The sequence below is a fragment of the Malaclemys terrapin genome, chromosome 1, assembly GCF_027887155.1.
Source record: "Malaclemys terrapin pileata isolate rMalTer1 chromosome 1, rMalTer1.hap1, whole genome shotgun sequence".
Lineage (NCBI taxonomy): Eukaryota > Metazoa > Chordata > Testudines > Emydidae > Malaclemys > Malaclemys terrapin.
Genome location: NC_071505.1, coordinates 55,516,141 through 55,533,913, shown reverse-complemented (window position 1 = coordinate 55,533,913; position 17,773 = coordinate 55,516,141). Strand labels below are relative to the sequence as shown.

Here is a 17,773-nt window from a genome sequence, read left to right as displayed (position 1 = left end):
ATCCCCATGCAACCTTACTGATTGCAGTGGGTTGCATAATGTGAAAGTGAAGATAAAATTTGACCCTTCATTAGGGTAAACCACAGGGAGGAATGACAGAGAGCAGCTGTACTTATGTGGAGGAGGGAAAGGGAATGGTCTGAGTAAAGAATTAAAAATTAAAATAGTGATCTTGGGTTTATTTTTCTTAGTATCTTAGCTAAAGGACATATAAATAGTCAATAAATCATTCTTTATTTTATAATTATAGAGTTTAAAAGAATTGATGTTCATGTGCACATAATACTAAAGGAATTGATTCATTTTAACATTACAGAGGTTTTTGAACAAATTGTCTTTAAAATTTATAGTGAACATTCAATATTGTAGATAGAAAAGCTTTATAAAATGTTAATGCATCAAGAAATGCAGAAATGTTAAATAAATTTGCATTGTACTTTCTTAGAATAACAGAACTATTATACTTTGTCCTTGCATCACAGCACCTAAGATCATATAAAAGACTGTTCATGATTTGCCAACAAAGATGTAGATAGTCCATTGATATATATATATATATAGTGAATAAAATCTTTTTGGGGAAAAATCTTAAAATGTGCCATTTTCACTGTTTTCTACTGAGCTGAATGACTTATTACAATATATGCAACACAGATTTATTGTATTTCTTGTAGCAAGCTGGCTGTGATCATGTGTTGAATTCCAAGGCAAGGAGAGATAAGTGTGGAATCTGTGGCGGTGATAATTCTTCATGTAAGACTCTTGCAGGTACTTTCAACAGTGCTCATTATGGTATGTTTTTCTCTTATTTTACATTTAAGTTGTGTTTAAAGTACGATTTCAGTGTATGTTCTTTAGGGCCTCTGCCAACAGAAAATATCCATGACTTTGAGTCACAAAAGCTCTTTCAAGGATACAGAGACAAACACTGTGGTATGCTGACCTATTCAGGGAAAAGCCAGTTGCTGAGTAAAGTCAAAGCAAAAAAGAGGGGGAAATGGTGTGGTGAGGAGTTGCAGAGCTAGCTCTGGAAAAGAGCGCTTCCTGCTTCCTGCACTTTGTGATCAGTCTGTGCTGAAATTACACAGCCCATGGGGCTCCAGCATCTCCTGCTGGCCCCATGAGGAGAGAGAGGGATGAATCCCAGGTCTGAGCTCCTGGCTGACTTTCTTTCTTTTATTAAAATGACAAATATAGACCCATAAAATGTGATGCACTCTCTTATCCCAGATTACCAGAAGATGTATGTCCTCCTTCTGATCAATGGCAATTAGTGGGAAAACCTATCACATAGAGAATCTATTACCTCAGTTTCTTCATTAATACTATCTGTAGTTCTTACAACAATGTGTAGGAGGGTTTGAGAGACCAGTGTGTATATATAAATAGAAACTCTTGTCAAGCATAGCATACAGAACCATAGCTTCGTAGTAAGAGCATGGGACAGAGGGTCAGGAGACCATGGACATCAGTTGTCCAATGGCCCCTTTAGGCTGCTCCACTAGTTTAAAGGGGCAGCAAACTGGGTGGAGATGACCCTTGGCAAAAAGGCGAGATGCCTGGCCAATGTAGAGCTGCCAGAAAAGTTCTGTTCTGACACCTTTCCCATTCTCCAGGGGACAAGGGGAAGGGTATGTCCAAAATGCTGCTGGACTTTGGCTATTTTTTGCCTGGCAGATGGTTTGTGCTCATCCCAGGGGATGAGGCAAAAACACCAGGAGGCATAAAGGTGGCACACAGACACTGTCTCTCCTCTCTCCCTTCTCCCACACGTATATACACACAATCCGCTCTTGTTTCTGTGCTGATGGATGATCAAAAGCACAGTAAGTGCCTGTTATTATTAAATCAGAAACAATATGAATTTGTAAAGTACATTTAAAATTGTAACAGTGAAAGGATGTAAGAGTTTGATAAAACTGTAAAGGAACGGTGGGCTTTTTTTATCACCATTAATGATCATGTACTGTAGGGTTAGTACATTAATTGAATTAAGAATGTGTCTGATACCAATCTATTCATATTCTGATGAAAATGCCATTAATGCCACTGTTAGCAAGGCTGTATTAGTATATCTGTTACCACCTTACATATTTTTGAGTCAGTTTGCTCTTTATTAAAAGCAAACATGCTCAAGCATGGAACTTTCCATTTAAAAATAGGGTTTCTTTTTTAATAAAATTTCAAAATTTAATTATGTTAATTTAGTCATTTTTATTTTAAGTCTGGTCTTGAAAATTAGTAAATTATGTAAAATAATGAAGTTAGTAGCTTCAGGCACTTTTTTCTTTCTATAGTGGAAGTGAAAAAAGGTTTTTTTGGCTGTTTTTTCATTTTCAACTGACAGGTTGCAGGACTTTGTATTTTGAGGAAATAACACAATTAAGACCTAATCATTTCAGTTAGGAAAACAAATCTGGGCATATGCCAGAAGGACTAGGTCATGGCATTTATTTCACTGCCATCCATAGGTGTGGTGCAGTGTCCTGTGCACAGGGTGTGTGCACTTTGAACAATCATTTGGACTGCTATAGATTGTTTTCCCTGTGTTTACAGCACCCCCCTTCCATGAGCCTGTGTAAAAGGGCTTACTATAAATGAGAATAAGACCCATTATGCTTTGTACCTCCCACTAGGCTTCTCTCAGCAACACATCATGGTATGATGTAGTCTTAGGGCCAAATTCTACTACCCTTACTTATTTGACTAATCCTCTGACTTTGCTGGGCTTGCAGAGGGTGTTAGTCGAGGCAGAATTTGACATGGCAAGATTATAAAGCTTGTTTTGGGGAAAGAAAAATTGTGTTATTTTCTTCTATTTTACAATTAATCATAACGTTTAAATTGTGCTGTAATTATTAAGCCCCTAAATCATCATATACCCTATGTGAGTACACTAGGTTTTCCAGAAGTCTATATGTGTGGTGGCAAGTAGTGAGGCAATAGGGTGACCAGACGTCCCGATTTTATCGGGACTGTCCCGATATTTCCTTGTTTGTCCCGCGTCCCGACCGATGTGCGGTCGGGACACTGGACAAACAAGGAAATGTGCCAGAGCCTGGAGCCCGGAAGTGCTCGCACCCCCCCCCCCCCGACTCCACCCCTCCTCCCCCGATTGGCTCCCTCCCCGAATCCCCGCCTCTTCCCCGGGCTCACCGTTCCTCCTCCCTCCACAAGCGCTGGAGGGAGGCCCGGGAGACTCAGGGGAAGCGCGGGGCCAGGGTGAGTAAGAGTCCGGCCTGGTCCCGAGCAGGCAGGACTCAGTTGGGTGGTAGGGAGAGGAGGGGGGCGGCCCGCGGGGCCAGGCGGTGGCTGTTCTCACCCCTGGGCAGCGGGACACGGGAGCAGCCGCTGCTGCAGCTCCCACTGCCGCGGGGGAGGAAGCGGCCATGGCACTCGGCGGCTGCGGCTCTGGCGCCCCCGAACCCCCCAAGCCGGGGCCTGCTGCGGGGACCCAGCAGTGCGCACGCTGGGCCCAGCCCCTGGCCAGTCGCGTCTGGGCTGCTGCCCAGCTGGTGCTATCCCGCGGCGGCCCCGGGGCGAAGGCATCGGCAGCCCAGCCCCGTTCGTTCCCCTGCGGGACCCGAGCGAGATGGGGGGGCTGGGGCCTGCTGCCCCCACTCCGGGGCCGCCGCGGGATAGCACCAGCTGGGCAGCAGCCCAGACGCGACTGGCCAGGGGCTGGGCGCAGCGTGCGCACTGCTGGGTCCCCGCAGCAGGCCCAGGGAGTTCGGGGGCGCCAGAGCCGCAGCCGCCGAGCGCCATGGCAGCTTCCTCCCCCGCGGCAGTGGGAGCTGCAGCAGCGGCTGCTCCCGAGTCCCGCTGCCCGGGCGCTAAACCAGATAGTAGCACATATGCCACAGATATTGTAGCCTGCACTGCCCACACAGCTCTAACAGTTTGACAGCCATATCCAAGCAGGAATGCAACAGCCCTCACAGAATGTGATGTTCAGTTGACCCTTAGCATCTTCCCAGAAACAGAGAGATGACCCCCAGGATAGCACTAGCACATCTCCAGTCACACTGATGAGATACGATGCTCTCTCAAGGCTGTATTATACAAGCAAATTGATTTTATCAGGGAGTTTGGTATGTGTAGGCTTCACCAGCTTGTGCTGCAATACTCTGCCCCTTTGATATTCCCTGGGAGTAGTGCAGTAGTAGACACTCTCACTCCTTATGCACCAAGGGACCAATTTGAGATTTGGTTTATGCCACTGCAGGGGCAGCCTGTGTGATCACTCACTGGAGCAGTGCTCTGCGTGCCATGTAATGTTAAATTATAATTTTGCCCTACATATTTAAATGTTAATAAAATAGTCATTAGCAATTCATTGCAACTAAATGCTAATGTACTGGCATCCTGGTTTGAGGAGACAGGTACCTTTAATTACTCATACTTGGTATTTTTAACTGTCTTTCTGTTATATTGCACTTATCTGAGTACTTGACAAAGAATTGTCCCTTCCCCAACAAAAGTCACTGATGTAATTTTCCAGTTACTTGTCTCATATCAGCATGCTACATGGCAATGTTTCTGTTATTTTTAAATTTCTTTCCTCCCAATTTTGTTTTCTCTCCTCTCTCCTCCAACTACCTCTTTCTCTTTCCTCTCCCCCTTTTTACCTTCTCTTGGGTGTGAATGATAGGGGGCTTTTTGGGTGTTTTTCCTTTACTACATATTGGAAAGATATATTGTGTAATTGACAGGTAGTGGACTACTGACTAAAGATGTGCAAATTGTAACAGTTTGCAATTACAGTGCTGCCCCCAAGTGGTAGACATAATAAATCTGTGCTAACACTAAGCTGTTTGGGTTATACACATTGATTATTATGTGATTAATACAATACTGTACAATTAGTGGATAATGACATTGAGGGGGAGAGTCTTGTAGTTATATTTTTAGCTTATTACCCATGGATGAGGGCTAGCAGTTGAAGCTTAGTGCTAATAATAATCCTGAGGTAATGTTAGTGGATAGAGAAGCAATTGGAGGAGTTATCAAGAATTATATTAATTCTTCTGACTGATTGTGCTACTATTTGTTAAGCAGGTTCACAATATAGGGTTCTTAGATTCAGTGGTGCTCCTGGATGTTCAGGTAGCAGCTGTGAATAAGCATTTTTAACTGTACATGTGAGAAGAGTGTGGCTGTTTCTCTCAAATGTGGATCTGGCTATTTATTATTTTGTTACCTCAAAACTATGCTGCTACAATACCTATTACTGTATTTGGGACTAGCTGGAGTAATTGTAGAATGTGGTGACTCGTTTATGAATTGCTTCTTGAAGGGAGCACATCAGACCCATACTCTAATGAGTAGCCCAACTCACATCTGGAAGATTGCAGATCTAACATGACTAATTTATCTAATGTTTATAACTTACCTACCTGCCTGGCCTTCACACTGTACTGTCTGAGCACCTAGCAATCATTAATGGATTTTCACCTCACAGCACTCCTTTAAAATAGGGAAGTATTATCTCTGTTTTACAGACGGAGGGCTGGGGCACAGGATAGATTAAGTGACTTGTCCAAGCTCTCACAGAAAGTTTGAAGCCAGGTCCTCCTGAATCCCACTATAGTGTCCTAATCAGTAGACATGTATATGGAAAGGATTTTATTAATAGAGTCCACTAACATTATTGGTTATAGTACATGTCATTCAGTTTTCATAAAACCAGAAAAAATAATTTTCTTTTTTGATATGAAATCAATAAGTATTATAATAGTTCCGTTTGACTAGACTTTATATAGCTTAATTTCTGTGTTTTAAAAGAAGCTACTAGATTTTCCTTCCTGCAGAAAAATGAGTGGATTTAACAGCAGGCTGTCCCTCACTGGTTGTCAGAGTATGGGAAGAAAGCTGATTAAACGAATGTTCAGAAAATTAATTTTTACAAGTATATGGATGTTTGTGGTGTTTAGAAAGAACTAATTTATGTACAATTATATTCCAGGTTATAATATCATAGTAAAAATTCCCATGGGAGCAACAAATATTGACATTCGTCAGCACAGCTATTCAGGAAAACCAGAAGATGACAACTACCTTGGTAAAGGTTTCCAGTAAACAACACCTGATAGATGGTTTGTGTGTACTTTCCCAAAGGTCTACTGCAGACATAAAATATAAGAAGTCTGATAAAGTCCTTAGAGCAATTGTGTAATTATAATTTATCATCACCTGGATTGCCTGGTTCCCCCTTCAGAAGTTACACAAGTGTAATTTCATCTGGGGAAAAAAAAAAACAGGAACTTTAATGGGTTTTGGGGATTCAGAGATTCTCTGGCTGGAAGGGACCATTGTGATAATCTAGTCTGATCTGAATAACACAGGCCAAAGAACTTCCCCAAAATAATTCCGAGATCATATCTTTTAGGAAAACAGTTTTGATTTAAAAATTGTTGGTGAAGGAGAATCCATCATGACCATCGGTAAATTGTTCCTGTGGTTAAATACTCATTCTTCATGTAGATACTTATACACTGTAATCAAGTCACCCATTAACATTTTCTTTGTTAAGCTAAATAGTTTGAGCTCCGTGAGTCTATCACTGTAAGACAAGCTTTCTAATCCTTTGGTCATTCTTGTGGCTCTTCTCTGAACCCCCTCCAATTTATCAACTTTCTTCTTGAATTGTGGACCCCAGAACTAGATACAGTATCCCAGCACTAGTTGTACCAGTACCAAATAGAGGTAAAATAACCTCTCTACTCCTGCTTGAGATTCTCCTGTTTATGTATCCCAGGATTGCATTAGCTCTTTTGACTACAGCTTCGCAATGGGAGCTCACGTTCAGCTAGTTATCCACTATGACCTCCAAATCTTTTTTCAGAGTCACTGCTTTTCAGAAGAAAGTCGTGCATCCTATAAGTATAGCCTACATACCTTACTCATAGGTGTATGCATTTGCAGTTAGACATATTAAAATGCATATTGTTTGCTTGCATCCAGTTTACCAAGTGATCCAATTTGCTGTGAATCAGTGACCTGTCCTCTTCATTATTTAACATTCCCCCAATTTATGTGTCATCTGCAGACTTTATCAGTGATTATTTTATGTTTTCGTCCAGGTCATTGGTAAAAATGTTAAATAGTGTAGGGCCAAGAACAGATCCCTGTGGTACCCACTGGAACAAACCTGCTCAATGACAATTCCCTGTTTATACTTACATTTTGAGACCTACCAGTTAGACAGGTTTTAATTAATTTAATGTGTGCCATGTTAATTTTATATTCTGTTTTTTTAATCAAAATGTTGTTTGGTACCGAGTCAAATGTCGTACAGAAGTCTAAGTATATTACCTTTATTAACATTGTTACCTTTATCAGCTAAACTTGTAATCTCATTTAATAAAAAGATATCAGGTTAGTTTGACAGGATCTCTTTTCCATAAACTCATGTTGATTTGCATCAATTACATTACCCTCCTATAATTCTTTATTAAATGAGTCCAATTTCAGCCGCTCAATTATCTTGCCCAGGATTGACATTAAACTGACAGTCTTTAATTAGCCTGCTCCTCCTGTTTACCCTAGTTTAAATTTGGCAAAACATTAGCTTTCTTCCAGTCTTTTTGAACTTCTCCAGTGCTCCAAGACTTATTGAGAATGAACTTTAATGGTCCAGTGAATTCCTCAGCCAGCTCTTTTAAAAGTCTTGGATACAAGTTAACTGGACCTGCTGATTTAAAAATGTCTAACTTTAGTAGCTTCTGTCTGACATCCTCCAGAGATACCATTTGAATGGAAAAAGTGTTATTATCACCATATAATGAGACTACGTCATCTGTTTTTACCACAAATACAGAACAGCAATATTTAATAAACACTTCCCCCTTTTATGCATTATTATTATTGATAATTCTACCATTTCCATCTACAAGTGGACAATATCATTGTCAGGATGCTTTTGGTTCCTAATATATTTAAAGAACTGCTTATTGTCCTTAACTCTGCTGGCCACAGAGTTCTCCTTTTGTGTCCCTTTGCTCCCTTATCAGTTTTCCACAATTCCTAATTCCTGATTTATGTTTAATTACTATTAACTTCCTCTTCCTTTCATTGGTAATATATGTATATATATTGAATTTTTTGTAGCTGCCTGCACTTCCCCTCTAAACCACATCAATTTTTTACCCAGTACAACCTACTATCTCAATTGTGAGACTAGTATCAGAGGGGTAGCCGTGTTAGTCTGAATCTGTAAAAAGCAACAGAGGGTCCTGTGGTACCTTTAAGACTAACAGAAGTATTGGGAGCATAAGCTTTCGTGGGTAAGAACCTCACTTCTTCAGATGCACTTTCACTTCTTGCATCTGAAGAAGTGAGGTTCTTACCCACGAAAGCTTATGCTCCCAATACTTCTGTTAGTCTTAAAGGTGCCACAGGACCCTCAATTGTGAGACTGTGACTTTTTGGGCATCTAGTAAAGTGTTCTTAAATTATTTCCAATTATCCTTCAAAATTTTCTTACTAAATTTTTTCTCACGACTGCTTTGGCTCATCATTGTTTTCAGCTTTGTGAAATTGGCCTTATTATTATTATGCTGGCACATTATAAATGTGATCAAGTAATGATCACTTGTACCTATGTTACCATTAATTTTTAGTTCTGTGATCTTTATCTGTTGGGACAAGGTTGAATAGAGAATCCCCTGCATTGGCTGCAGCGCTTTTTTAGTTAGGAAAATTGTCACCTATGATGATTAGAAATTTCAGGGATGTTTTTGTACTGGCAGCATGAGACCTCCAGAATATGTAACTCAAATTGAAGTCCCTTGTGATCACACAGTTATTTTCCCTACCCATTATAGGTGCATAAGGAGGCAGTGATCCTGTTCCCTAGTGTGATTTGGTAGTCTGTTTCTTATTCTTAATGTGTGTTTGTGTTTATTTGTCAGAAAGAGGCAACAAGAATGGATGATGTGTTTACAAAGTTTTTATCAGTATGAATTTGTGGTGGTCATGTTATTTATAAGTGAACTAAGAATTAGAGCAAGTACTGGGATTTTTTAAATGCATATTTGTTGAAAACATACCATTTATTTATAAGATGAGATCTCTGTTATATCTGAAGTATATAGTTTATTTGTTTTGATGTAAAGTGGAAGAACAAGATTTGGACAGAGTAGAATTGTTGCTGAAAACATTTATTTTCAGTTGTGTTATGACATTTTGCAGTTAAATGTTTCATTAATTTTAGAGAGACAAGGTATCTGAGGTAATATCTTTTATTGGACCAACTTCTGTTGGTGAAAGAGACAAGATTTCGAGCTTACACAGAGCTCTTTGTCAGAATGTTAAACATGCACAGAGAACACGCTCAGATGGTTACCTATACATACATTATACATATATTCTATCCATGGATGAAAAATACTAGGAGAAAAGAGGCTTTTAGAAAACTATGCTTATCTTACAATATTAAAATTGATCATGTAATGCCAGAATGCACATTTCAGTCTTGCCAATGAAGGCCTAGGAGTTACCCAATTTTAACCATATTACTAAATAGAACTATAGCCCTGTAGAATGCAAGACTGTAGAACAATTCAGAATACAAACTGTTCCCAGGTATACTGGCAGGACCAAAACATTTTTAAAATATTTCTGGTATTATTACCCTGTAGTAATGAGGTCCCCCAACACAGTAAATTTTAATGATGTAGATAGTACCTACGGCACCTGAATAGAAGTATGTTACTAATGGTATCACATCTTACTGATGTTTTCAAAACTGTTTGTCATAAATAAAAAAATAGCAACTATCATAATGAATAACTAAATGCAAACAAAATATCAAATTTGTACTGTTTATTATACCTTTTAATTGGGATAGATGTTTATTCCCAAATTTTTACTTTTAGCATTATCTGATACTCATGGGAATTTTATCCTGAACGGAAATTTTGTTGTAAGCATGTCTAAAAAAGAAATTGGTATACAAGGAGCCATTTTTGAGTACAATGGTTCAAACAACACTGTAGAGCGAATTAACAGCACCCATCGACTAGAAGAAGAGCTAATTTTGCAGGTGAATTTTCAATGTTTTAATAAGTTTGTAAAGTTAATAAGTGTTTATAGTTTTATAGTCATGGGTCAATTCAGTGAAATAAAGTATTATTTTTATATCTTTAAAGGTGTTATGTGTAGGGAATTTATACAATCCTGATGTGCGTTATTCATTCAGTATTCCTATAGAAGAGAGAAGTGATCTGTTTCTCTGGGATCCATATGGTCCCTGGCAAGAGTGCAGCAAAATGTGCCAAGGTATTGTGAATTCTTTTTGAAATCAGAATTCTGTTTATGATGTTATTTCATATTATTACATGTAAATTCAGAAGTATTTAACATCATGTCACATCATGCATCTCAACCTGTGTATGCCCAAATGTGGCACGCAATTTGGGATAAAGTCCTGAAAATGAGGTACACCAATAAATGCAGGAAACTTCAAATGGCGAGGGATTCATTTCCTTGGTGTAAATAGAGTTCTGTATCTTCTATTCTGGATTCTCTATTTCTAATGTAAATAATTTTCAACTGTAAAAGTGTGAAATTTGCATGAAACTATAGGTAATTTAAATTTAGAGATTAAAATGAGGTGATCTTGAAATTAAGGTACACTTAAGATATGTGTCATCCAGAAAAGTGTGACAACGTGGATTGGGTTCATCAAAGGATTAATTAGTTCTATTTAGTTTAAAATTTTATATATAGAGAAAAGTATTATTATTTTATTTTTATTTATTTGTACATTTTCACAATAATTCTAGCAGTAATAATTGAATTTCTATATTTACGGAAGCAGTTTGACTCAAAAAATGGTTACATTATATAATCTCATAAAAGACTAGCCACTTGCCTACAAGAATCTGATTGATACGGCTAGTGCTCTTGCTTGACATGAACTAAGCCAGAGCGCCAACAAAAGGAGCCATCTGTATGTTTTCTAAACCTTAGCTGAATCTCCTAAAGAGTTAGAGAAAGCTCAGTAAAATTTTTCAGTTAAAGAAACCTATCATAGTGGATTAAGCTTTATATCCAAGCTTGTTATGAATAACCAGGAAGCTCAGACAATAGACATTGCAGAGGATAACAAAAAGCTATGTCTCATCTGTATATGGATGGCATTTGAATCCTTGATGTCTCACTGCTGTGTGTAATGTTGGACATGGAGACAGACATTCCTGAAAGCATGGGATGTGGCAGTTGGGACATCCTGGCAGCAGTGGGGCAGGTTGATACAGCAGAACGCTGATTCTGGGCCCGGCAAACAAGTACAGACTGGTGGGACCGCATAGTGTTGCAGGTATGGGATGATTCCCAGTGCCTGCGAAACTTTCGCATGTGTAAGGCCACGTTCCCAGAACTCTGTGAGTTGCTTTCCCCCACCCTGAAGCACAGGAATACCAAGATGAGAGCTGCCCTGACAGCTGAGAAGTGAGTGGCGATAGCACTGTGGAAGCTTGCAACACCTGACTGCTACCGGTCAGTCGGGAATCAATTTGGAGTGGGCAAATCTACTGTGGGGACTGCTGTGATTCGAGTAGCCAGTGCAATCACTGACGTTCTGTTATCAAAGGTAGTGACTCTGGGAAATGTGCAGGTCATAGTGGATGGCATTGCTGCAATGGGTTTCCCTAACTGTGGTGAGGCGATAGACGTAACGCATATCCCTATCTTGGCACCGGACTACCTTGCCAACTAGTACATAAACCGCAAGGGGTACTTCTCAATGGTGCTGCAAGCACTGGTGGATCACAAGGGACGTTTCACTGACATCAAAGTGGGATGGCCGGGAAAGGTGCATGACGCTCGCATCTTTAGGAACTCCGGGCTGTTTGAGCAGCTGCAAGAAGGGATTTACTTCCCAGACCAGAAAATTACTGTTGGGGATGTTGAAATGCCAATAGTTATCCTTGGAGACCCAGCCTATCCCTTGCTCCCGTGGCTTATGAAGCCATACACAGGCAGCCTGGACAGCAGTAAGGAGCAGTTCAACTTTAGGCTGAGCAAGTGCAGAATGGTGGTAGAATGTGCCTTTGGATGTTTAAAAGCTCGCTGGCGCTGTTTGCTGATTAGGTTAGACCTCAGCACAACCAATATTTCCATTGTTATTACTGCTTGCTGTGTGCTCCATAATATCTGAGAGAGTAAGGGGGAAACATTTATGGCAGGGTGGGAGGTTGAGGCAAATCACCTGGCTGCCAATTTTGAACATCCAGACACCAGGGCGATTAGAAGAGCCCTGGTAGGTGCGCTGCGCATCAGAGAGGCTTTGAAAACCAGTTTCATGACTAGCCAGGTTACAGTGTGATAGTTGTGTGTGTTTCTCCTTGATGCAAACCCGCCCCATTTGTTGATTTTTAATTCCCTGTAAGCCAACCACCCTCCCTGCTTTGATCACAGCTGGCAAAGGAAATAAAGTCACTATTGTTTTGAAACCATGCATTCTTTCTTTATTAATTAAAAAAAAGTGAGATAACTGATAAGGTATCCCAGGTGGGGTAGGGTGGGGTGGGGGAGGAGTGAAGGACAAGGCCACATTGCTTATCGTAGCCACACTACAAATCAAAATTGTTTGAATGACAGCCTTCTGTTGCTTGGGCCATCCTGTGGAGTGAAGTGGCTGGGTCCCCGGAGCCTCCCCCTGCCGCGTTCTTGGGCATTTGGGTGAGGAGGATATGGAACTTGGGGAGGAGGGCAGGCGGTTGTACAGTGGATGCAGCGGCGGTCTGTGCTCTTGTTGGCTTTCCTGCAGCTCCACCAGATGCCTGAGCATGTCCGTTTGCTCCCCCATTAGCCTCAGCATTGCATCCTGCCTCTTCTCATCGCAGTCACTTAATGCTTTCCTGGACTCTGCCACTGAATGCCTCCATGCATTCAGCTGTGCCCTATCAGTGCAGGAGGACTGCATGAGCTCAGAAAACATGTCATCACGAGTGCGTTTTTTTTTGCCTTCTGATCTGCGATAACCTCAGGGACGGAGATGATGGGGGGAGCATAGAAACATTTGCACCTGTGGGGGGATAAAAAGGGAGAGTAAAATTTAAGATGATACATTTGTGAGAACAAAAGGGAGACTCTTTCACAGTGAATCAAGCAATTCACAGCAGACAGCACATGTGCTTTAGGTACAAGGTCGCATTTGCCTTTTATATTGAGCGCCTGCCAGTATGGTGACACATCACACACGGCTGGGCAACAGAATTCGGTTTCCAGGCAGCCATGGTAAGCCAAAGAGTACACGGTTTTGGCTTCTAACGCCTTGATAACATGTAGGAATGTTTTCAAACTGCAGTGCCCCCCTTTCCCATAGCAAGCAATGCCAGTTGGGTTTGCCATTTAAAAGGAGGGGCTGTGGTTTTCGGGTGGATGTGCAGCACACACCTCCCCCCAGCCGTCCGTGTGGCTATTTGAGATGATCCCTTCACCTCTCCCCCTGCCGCGTGGCTATTCTCAGGGATGATCCCTTTTAGCCAAGTGCAAACAGTCCAGCATAAACAGGGTCCTTTTACTGTTACCTTACAAAAATTCCCCTATTTCAACCAGGTGACCATGAATGATATCACTCCCTGAGGTCAACACAGAAAGATATAGACCGAATGTTGTTTGAATGCGACCAAAACCCAGGACCATTCGCTGCCATGCTTTGTGCTGCAATGATTCCAGACTACTTGCTACTGGCTTGGTGTGGTAAAGTGTCCTACCGTGGAGGATGAAATAAGGCAGCCCTCCCCAGAAACCTTCTGCAAAAGCACCTCTAGGAGAGCTTCATGGAGATGTCCCTGGAGGATTCCCGCTCCATTGCCAGACACGTTAACAGACTTTTCCAGTAGCTGTACTGGCCACAAATGCATCCCAAGTCTTCAGGGCAAATCAAACATTAAACACTATTGCTTTTAAACCCTGAACTGTAGTTACAAATGTGCACTCACCAGAGGGGCCTTCTCCGCCTTCAGGGTTGTGGATCCCGCCTTGGGAGGGTATTGGCTCCAGGGTGATGAAAAGGTCCTGGCTGCCGGGGAGAACCGATTCACTGCTTGCCTGCTGAGCATTCTTCTCCTCCTCCTCCTCCTCCTCATCCACAAAACCCTCCTCCATGTTGTGTGAGACTCCCCCCTTGCAGGTGTCCATGGACAGTGGTGGGATAGTGGTAGGTTCCCCCCCAGAAAGCTATGCAGCTGATCATTGAAGCAGCATGTATGAGGCTCTGACCCAGAGCGACCGTTTGCCTCATTTGTCTTTTGGTAGGCTTGCCTGAGCTCCTTGACTTTCGCGCGTCACTGCTGTGTGTCCCTGTTGTACCCTCTGTCCATCATGCCCTGTGCAATTTTGGCATATATATTAGCATTTCTTCTTTGTGATCGGAGTTCTGCCTGCACAGATTCTTCTCCCCATACAGCAATCAGATCCAGTGTCTCCCGTTCGCTCCATGCTGGAGCTCGTTTGTGATTCTGTGAGGACTGCATGGTCACCTGTGCTGCTGAGCTCGCCATGCTGACCAAACAGGAAATGAAATTCAAAAGTTCCTGGGGCTTTTCCTGTGTACCTGGCTAGTACATTGGAGTTGGAGTTGAAAAGTGCTGTCCAGAGCGGTCACATTGGAGATACTTTACTCTGGGATAGCTTCTGGAGGCCATTAACGTTGATTTGCGTCCACACTATCCCAAAATCGACCCAGCAAGGTTGATTTTAACGCTACTCCCCTCGCCGGGGAAGAGTACAGAAATTGATTTTAAGAGCCCTTTAGGTCGACGGAACGGGATTGCTTGTGTAGATGCATTCATTGTAAAATCGACCTAACACGGCTAAATCCGACTTAACCCTGTAGTGTAGACCAGGGCTGCGTGTCAGAACCCAGGCTCTTCACCTAAGCAGGAATGTCTACATTGCTATTTTTAACCCCACAGTTAAGCACGAGTCTGAGTCAATTGACCGGGCTGTGAGACTCCTCAATGTGGGTTTTAATTTGTGGTGTAGATGTATATCATGGCTGAGGCTATGAGTTAGTCATAAGTATTTTTAGTAAAAGTCATGGATAGGTCATGGGCAATAAACAAAAATTCATGGCCCATGACCTGTCCATGACTTGTAATATAAATATCTCTGACTGAATCTTAGCTGAGGGGGCCACTGCTCGGGTCCGTCCCCCCCCCCCGGGGCCAGCGGCACCAGCTGCCGGGCGTGCCCCCACGCCCCATAGCTGCTCCCGCCGTGACTTCCTCCACCTCCATGACAGACACAGAGCCCTAATCATGGCACTCTACAGGTGGAGAGGCAGTTTCTCATTGCTTCCCTTTGGGTGATTCCCTCCAGGAATTCCATTCTCCTAGACTCCTGCTTCCTCTTTTAGGTGGGACAGCAGGTTCACATGATTGATCATACTGAATGCTGTAGAGATTCAGGAGTATGAGATTGGATGTCTGCCTTCCATCTGTTGACATCAAGAGATAATCCATCAGTGCCATTAATGCTGTTTCTGTTTCATGTCCTGGCCTGTATCCAGATTATGCTAGATCTAGAGTGGAAATTTTGATATGGCATGGTAGTTAGTCAGTTCAGATATACCGCCAGGTGGATTTCTTCATTATCGGTAGAACAGTTGCATGTCTGAAAGAGGAAGGGACATTGGTCTTTTCGGTCAGGAGGGATATCGCTTGTGACTCTTTTTCACCAACCAGGAAGGGCCTGGATTAGACTCACAGGTGTTTGATTGAGTCTCCTTCAAAATGTTCTGTAGTTGTGGAGTGAATGGGCTGAATTTAAGGAGCAAAAGTGCTGTTTACTGTCTGGTAAAGGGATATTAGCTACATGAAGCCTAAAAGACTTCCTGAATGTGTGTGATCTTTTCGTGAAGTGTTTGGTGCTAAGTTCTGCTTTGGACTGTAGGTTAGGGTTACCACACGTCCGGATTTTCCTGGACATGTCCGGCTTTTTGGGCCTCAAATCCCCGTCCGGGGGGAAATCCCAAAAAGCCGAACAAGTCCAGGAAAATAGGGAGGGGCCGGAGCCGCTGGATGCTGGGCCGGGGGCCGGGCCGGGGCCGGTGGTGCAGGGCCGGGGGTGCTCAGCCGGGGGCTGGCCCGGACCTGGCGGTGCGGGGCCGGGGGTGCTCGGCCGGGGGCTGGCCCGGGCCCGGCGGTGCGGGGCCGGGGGTGCTGGGCTGCTGGGCCGGGGCCAGGCCGGGGCTGCTGGGCCGGGGCCTGGGGCCGGGGCTGCTGGGCCGGGGGCTGGCAGTGCTGCCCCGGGGGTGCTCGGCTGGGGGCTGGCCCGGGGCCGGCACCCCAGGGCCCGAGCCGAGCCAGGCTGGAGACGCTGGGGCCGGGGCCGGCCGCCGGAGGGAGCTGCTCAGTTTGGGGGGCCAGACTGGGCCGCGCCTCGTCCCCGCACCCATCCCAGCTTACCTGCTGCCTGCTTCAGGCTTCCCGCGTATCAAATGTTTGCGGGAAGCAGGGGAGGGGCGGAGTTGGGGCGGGGACTTTGGAGAAGGGGTGGAGTTGGGGCGTGGGCGGGGCTGGGGGTGGGGCCGGGGCCCCGTGGAGTGTCCTCTTTTTGGACACTCAAAATATGGTAACCCAGGTCGGAGTCTCAAACTCAATTTACATTAGGGCCAGTGCCAGTCCTCAAATCCTCCCAGTGGGCCAATAATGCATCAGATAGTTGTGTTCGGTATTTTGACTTGTTTATATTCATTGTGGAAAAAAGTGATGCTGCCTCCATGGCTGACTCTGCCCGGCAACTAATGATGCTGTCTCCATGGCTGACTCTGTCCGGTGACTAATGATGGTATCTATGTCCCTCTCCCCCAGCCAATGGGAGCTGCGGGGGAGGGGCAGCGCCTGCAGCAGACATTGGGCAGCGTGTCTGCATGCGTCTCTCTTCCATGGGCTGCAGTGGGGAGGCTCTCGGGCCGCAGATGGCCCGTGGGCCGGGACTTTGAGACCACGGCTGTAGGTGGTCAGAATTGATGGTGCTGTTTACGACCTTGAAAATCTCATCTGGGTGAGATTTTACAGCTTCTGCAGAGATAGCAAGAAAAGTTCTCTTGGCCTTTTGGCAATTTGGGGGCCAGAGTGTTGATAGCTGTCATCATGCTATAATTATCATACCTCTCCGGATTGTCAACTCTTTGCCTGTAGGTGGAGTACTGTGTTTTTTAACATGCTTTGGAATTTGATAGGGTTGATCAGCCAGGATTGTGGGTATTTCTAGTTGCCTGGAAGTGAGCATTGCTCTGGCCACTCCGTTAATCAGGTGATGCTGACACAGTAGCTGGATTGTGTTGTCCTCTACATCAACATAAGAACTGATAGGGAAATTTTTTGACTAAGCATTTTTGTCAGAAAATGCAGATTTGTCAAAACCTAAGCTTCTTATGGAACTGTGGCTGTTTCAATGAAACTGTCTTTGGGAAGGCTTCTCAGGTCCAGGCTGGAATTTTTGGTCAAAAGGAGAGAGTGAGCAATCCCAGATAGGTACCTGGGAACCAGCTTCAGGTCCCTGTTGTGCCTGATTTAGAGCAGGGTCTTGAAGCTGGGTCTCCCATATCTCAGGTGAGTTCCCTAACCTCTGGAGTATTGGCTATTCTGGGCTAAGGGGATCTCTCTCTCTCTCTCTGTTTCTCTCTGAGGTTGTTCCCTTTTTATTGTGAAAAAATTCAGGTTCTGATGAGAAACAAAAATAAATTCTGAAACTTCAAATTTTCTCACAAAATGGAATTCTTGTTTGTTGGTCAACATCTTTTGAACACCAGCTT

At 43.5% G+C, this 17,773-nt stretch overlaps 1 protein-coding gene across 6 annotated transcripts in view; it reads left to right on the top strand.

Moving 5' to 3' along the window:
- The window catches only part of ADAMTS20 (ADAM metallopeptidase with thrombospondin type 1 motif 20), a 167,359-nt gene that overhangs the window by 80,339 nt on the left and 69,247 nt on the right, over positions 1-17,773 (top strand). For 5 of the 6 annotated variants that reach the window (XM_054024644.1, XM_054024627.1, XM_054024661.1 and 2 more), the window contains 4 exons: positions 675-792; positions 5,966-6,061; positions 9,879-10,045; positions 10,152-10,281. In XM_054024644.1, the coding sequence (XP_053880619.1) occupies positions 675-792; positions 5,966-6,061; positions 9,879-10,045; positions 10,152-10,281 (511 nt within the window). The remainder of the gene's footprint in view (positions 1-674; positions 793-5,965; positions 6,062-9,878; positions 10,046-10,151; positions 10,282-17,773) is intronic. The other variant, XM_054024636.1, reaches the window with a different exon arrangement.